Source organism: Lottia gigantea, assembly GCF_000327385.1.
Source record: "Lottia gigantea unplaced genomic scaffold LOTGIsca_37, whole genome shotgun sequence".
In the NCBI taxonomy this organism is placed as follows: domain Eukaryota; kingdom Metazoa; phylum Mollusca; class Gastropoda; family Lottiidae; genus Lottia; species Lottia gigantea.
The window spans coordinates 30,365-36,333 of NW_008709259.1; the positions used below are offsets into that span (position 1 = coordinate 30,365).

A 5,969-nucleotide genomic window follows, 5' to 3' on the forward strand; every position below is an offset into this window, starting at 1 on the left:
CCAAATAAAACGTCCTGTAGTATATTGAAATCTATGGAACTGAAGGCAGCATAAATGTTAATAGTTCTAGGAATATTGTCGTTCTGAACATATTTTAATTAACCGGTACAGAAGAATGCAGTATTTCAGTTATTTTAAGTAATGATAAAGGTTTCCTATAGCCTACACGATTCAACAAAATTGTGAAGGAGGTTTGCTTTTTGTGATTTCGGAATTATAAATAGGGTCTGTCAATTCTCATTGTTAAAATGTGTTTTGAGGTGATGTTTGTACTCTATATTAGTAATATGACGTTACCTTCTGTATCTCACTCTACCACAACTCAAACTCGACTAGAATGTAATCATTTAGCATTTAGTCAAGGGAATAAATCTTATTTTTATAACAATGTTAATAAAACCTGTATAATTTATCCTACTATAATATATAGGAAAGATTCATTGGTTCACACCCTGGATTTGAATATTTTGTTGAAGACGGTAAGTTTTGAGTAGCTTTTAATTATTTGGATTCGATGATATTTTGTCGTCCTCTATGATCTGGGGAAATGCTTTTTTAATCGTGTTCTGTTGAATTCTGACCCAATTGTGTTATTCATCAATTTTTCCTTTATACACATCAATGCAAAACAATGAATATCACAATGAATATACACAATCTGATCTCCAGATCATGGATGGTAAGCAGGGTATCCGATAGAGGAAATTTGCAACTTTTTAAAATGTTAGTTCTTATCAGGTTTACGCTACGGATTTTAAAATATTGTGTCCGCTAAAGCACACCATACAACACAAGAGGCGTCACGCTGTGAATAAAAAAGTCTTCTATTGTACTATTCCACTAACGTGTTTGTAATTTGGAATTGATTGGTTTGTCTGGTTTGGAACTCTGCCCTGACAATCCCTTTCGAACCTCTACACCTATGGTGCAGTCTGCGAGCAAACATTTTCTTATCAAAAGTGCCATTGTCGTGATCCTATCAATCTAATTAAAATAAGAGTACAATTTCGTTTCATTATTTTTTTTTTGGGGGGTCTTTATTGTAATTTAACAAGCTTTTTACCAATGTCACGTTCTGTTGACGTTCATTTTACTAATCACAGCGCGTCTTGTAGAAACCGTGCCTAAATATTGACTACAAAGTGTGAGGTAGCGAAACCGAAAGTAAACACGACTATCGAATTTATGATGAATTATGAGTTGGCGGAAGCGTGGCACGTGATTGGCGTCTATAAATGGCTTGCAGCGTCACTAGTACCAGTAGATATAAATCTCACTAGATTACAAGCAGCAACTACCTAATGTGCAATATCAGCATCCCTTGCGAGCGAACGTTAACTTATCATCCTCCAACCAACCAACAAATGGAGACCAAAAAAAAAACGAAATTGTATTCTCTAAGATTGTGGTCCAATAAGCCCTGATAGATACCAAATCTTATACCGTGACCTAATATTTTATATATCAACTAGCTCCTGCTTGTGGACCTCCTCCAGTCCCAAAAGGTCACAAATTATTAGAAGTAATTGGATCTCCTGGTAATTATACAGCGAGATATAAATGTGATCAGTTATACGTTCATCGTCAAATAGACGAAACACGATGTATTGGTGATTCAGACTGGACGGAAACACCATGCAAGGGTAAGTTTAACTTAGTATTATCATATAACTTCGCTTAAAGTATTTTAGAAATCTACTTCCGGTTTGTAATGGTTAGAATTATATATCATATTTAAAAGCATATCCGAATCGTAAAAACCTCAAAAAATCAATGAAGTCTGAGAGCAATCATTGATCATTCCGGATAGACAAATAAGACAAAGCCATGTGCTATGTATCCAGCCAAAGCGAATTTAGTGTATATCTAGAAAAACACAATACAAAACTTCTTGATCTATATTTTCAGATTATTGTTCATTTTTATACGCCCACATGAAATGGGGCGTATTGTCGCCACCCATGTCCGTCCGTCCGTCCACAATTGATCGTAAACACTCTCGAAGCCAAAATTTCTTGAAAATTGAAATATCGAAAATTAGTAGAATCGAAAAATATTTCGTGTTTGTTATTGCCCTTGTTCTTGAAAACACATTCAATTTTTAGCTCGTATACACTACAGAAGGCACAATTCTTGACAGATTTAGATGAAACTTGGTGTGAGTGTTACTAATCACCCAAAGTTGAACCAAATTGAAAATCAGAAAGATCGAAAAATAATTAGTATGAGTTATTACCCTCGTTCTTGAAAACGCGTTAAATTTTTAGCCCATAAATCAACACACAAGATGGCACAATTCTTCTTGGATTTTGACGAAACTTGGTGTGAGTTTTTGTTATTAACCAAGGATGAACCCTATCGTAAAACAGAAGAATTGAAAAATATTTAGTTTGAGTTATTGCCTTTGTTCTTAAAAACGCGTTCGTTAGTCCTGTAAACAATCAGGAAGGCCCAATTCTTAACAGATTTTGACAAAACTTGATAATATTATACAGTATCTCCACAAAAATTTCAAAAGAAGTGTCAGACTTAAGGTTGAATATTTCATACTGGTGATTGTTACTGTATGCCAAATATTTAAAATCAAAGCTGCCAGTGGGCGTACATTACCTTGTATGGCAAGCTATCTTATTACAGATTTTGCTTCTTGTGCAACGATAAAAGAATGTAACTCGTCTTACACAACTGACGGTGAATATATTCATTATCCTGGTATCTTAAACAGTTCTTCAGTTCGTCTGTATTGTCACAACATGAATACCAGCAATCCTAAAACCTACCTCACTCTCAATGCTACTAATGTGTTTGATTATCCTACTGGAAGATGCGGTAATAATACTGGATGTAAAGTGTTTCCCTATACCAATCCTGATCAAGGAAAGACAACTTTCACAAAGGTTGCTATTGATACAAAGGTAAATGAAGTGTGTTAGCTTGGACAATCTCATAGAGATGTACCACCTAGAACTATGTGGCATGGTATCGACCTTAAAGAAGAGTCTGTAAAGAGCAGCCAAAATCTGCGGACACCCAGTTGATCAAAGATGTTAGCAACAGTGCAATAGAACGAACCGATGAGATGATGTGGTTATAAAATCAAAGTTCCATTTGGGAAAGTTCCCCGTTGGTTACTTGCTACTTTTGTAGTTTTTAGATGTTGTTTTAAGACTGAGTTTTTTGGTAGATTCCTTCAGTGGCGGAGCCAGGTTTACTTGCTTTCGGGGCTGTAAAGGGTGTTGGGGTGAGGCTTGTCTCCGCCACTGGATTCCTTTGAAATTCCTTCATTGAATACATTATTATATATAGTCTATCTATCCTGATAATTTTTTCTTCAGAAAATGTCCAGCATAAAGAATGATTATACATTTACTATTCAACATTTTGGAGCTCAGAGGACGTATGGCTCGGTGTATTGCTGTAGTCGTTCAAATATAGCAATGTGTTTGAGAGGAAGATCAACATTAGATGTAACTAATACAGGATTAATGATCAGTAACTCGGTAAGTATCCATGTTCTTCAACGGAGATGCAATCTTTAGTGTTAGAACACGTTTGAGATCCCTTGACAACGGGAACGAGTAAGACAGTACGCTGTACAAGACAGTGTCGCAGTAAACACTCCTTGATTGTATTAAATAACGGAACACAATTTTATGGTATACTACTCCTTAGTTTTATTACACACGACGTTTCAACAATCTACATTGTTATCTTCAGGTGAAGTGTACACTGAACCTCATTGTTTGTTTTTATTAACCAGACTATCAGTTTCACGCAGCGATAAAATTATAGTTTTCATATAGACAGGTCCACGTGTTTGTTTTCTATTGAGAAGCATAGAAGTTTGTTTAATACCCCCAGTTCACCAATCATTTTTTTGGTCCCGACAATGCCCTACCATTTTGTTTGGTCGATCGGCTGCATTTTTGCGAAAAGGTCTGAAACCTGCGAGTACCATCGAGCACTACTTTATGGCTTCGGGGTCTGGTGTGATCGCCTCTGTCCTACAAAGGTTCGGTACCGGTATTGGTGAACTGGAGGTATAAAGAACTTGTTATCAGTTGAATCATGTTACTATTTACCACCTCGCAGATGCGTATCACTACCCTTGCACGGATAAACAAAATATTACTTTAATGTAGGAAGGTCTTTGTTCTGAAATTCGAACGTTAATATGGTTGTTTTATGAAATCTTGTTTTTTCATAAACTTCCTGGAAAAAATAAGAGGCACATGACACGCAATATTTAATATTTTTACAGACAACATGGTCAAAAACCGGACATTCAAGTCATTTTACAGTAAATAGAACTGATTTTGTGGTACAATTAAGAGGTGACGGTAGTTGCGGTGGGGCTAGACCAACTAGTAACTTGATACAATTTGTTAAAGATCAACAATATGGTAAGCCTGATATAGATGAATACGGTTGTTTATCAAGGCCCATCGTATCTTCAATACTTGATTATCGGTGATGGACTAATTATTATTTAATTGTTACAATTTTCTATCGTGTATCACTTTAGTCAACAGCCAATCAACACTTGTACGCAGCAATTTCTACATTACCACGTAACTTAAGGGCTAAATGCTAGACTATCCGAACATAGTAATTCATTGTGAATATTTAGGTTCTGGTGTAGAAAACTATTCTGCAATTCTTAACAGGATTTTTTTTTGGTCCAGATGATATTGATATTCTCAAATAAGAGCTGACAATGAGTTCATCATAAAAGTTGGGGATACTACCATACAGGATACATAAATATGATATATTGAATACCTGTGGCTAGACCAAAACATCTCTCTCTATTCCAGCCTCTGATAGTAATTTGAACAGATGTTTGGCTGGTTTAGAGCCAGAAAAACTAGGCCCTGATAAATAGAGACATTCCGCATCTCCGCAGGTGCGGGTTTTTTAAAACATATTTAGATACCTCGAATCTGCAAAACCCAGATATATTTGGAAAGATGAATATTTTTGTAGTTCAGTCATACCCACCTTTTTTCCCTACATCATTTATGTCGCATCTCGCAACCGCCAATTAAAACTGCATGCGCAGCCAATAGTTCAAAAGTCACAGAGTCAGGTGATACTAATAAAACGGTGATGCCCAACACTAATTTACAGTCATCGTAAAGGTAATTTAATATAAAAACGCATCTTCTGAGGTGTGATAAATTTCCAATTAACAGGGTATATTTTTTCTGACTCTACTCCAGCCGACAACTGTCAAAATATCCATCAGAGGCTGGAATAGAGGAAGATGTGGCAAGTTTTATCGTTATGCCTAGATATGACGGAAAGGTTCGTGCATTTTATTGGGTTCTAAGCTTAGGATCTACGAAATCCTTGAAAGGTCTTAAAACGTGATATTGAATGTGATCTCAAAATTAACTATAACTAATAACTATCACGCAATAAAAAATTCTACTTAGAACATCGTAGAACGTAACGCTTTTTCCGTTTCTTTTTCAGTTATGCCGGTTGATACTATAGATCCGCAATGTCTTTTACTTGGTATATAGAAATACCAAACACCTACAAACACCTGTGACTTTGGGCAATTAAACCCCGCCTTAAAACGTATCAATGAATTTTGTGGTATTTCACGTCACTAATAGATTTCCGTTAAACAGTGAAACTGTATGACTTTTTATTTTATCTGCACAATATAGATTCACCTGATTCACTTTTCTTTAATTCGTTATGGAAAATGGTTTTGTATTTGATCGTGGTAAAATAAAGTAATGTTTGTTCGTCCAGCTGAGAGAGTTCAATATTAGCTCAATTTACCACACGTTTGTTTTATTTCCAAAAATAGAGAGCATGTTTTGACGATTCGACCACAGGCCCTTGAAGTTCTGTCAATATTAATGAAATATGGGCAATGTATAGAAAATAAAAAAGAGAAGGCTTCCAATGGCATAACAGGCACCAAATGTAAATAAATGTTTATCTGTTCGTGA

At 35.7% G+C, this 5,969-nt stretch overlaps 1 protein-coding gene across 1 annotated transcript in view; it reads left to right on the forward strand.

Annotated features, from left to right (window-relative positions):
* Window positions 1-5,528, forward strand: part of LOTGIDRAFT_162925 (hypothetical protein) — a gene marked incomplete at both ends in the record, with an annotated part of 27,733 nt that extends 22,205 nt beyond the window's left edge. The window contains 6 exons of the mRNA XM_009058989.1: window positions 431-479; window positions 1,473-1,643; window positions 2,638-2,915; window positions 3,336-3,500; window positions 4,262-4,403; window positions 5,479-5,528. Coding sequence (XP_009057237.1) covers window positions 431-479; window positions 1,473-1,643; window positions 2,638-2,915; window positions 3,336-3,500; window positions 4,262-4,403; window positions 5,479-5,528 — 855 coding nt within the window. The remainder of the gene's footprint in view (window positions 1-430; window positions 480-1,472; window positions 1,644-2,637; window positions 2,916-3,335; window positions 3,501-4,261; window positions 4,404-5,478) is intronic.
* Window positions 5,529-5,969: the final 441 nt, after the last annotated feature.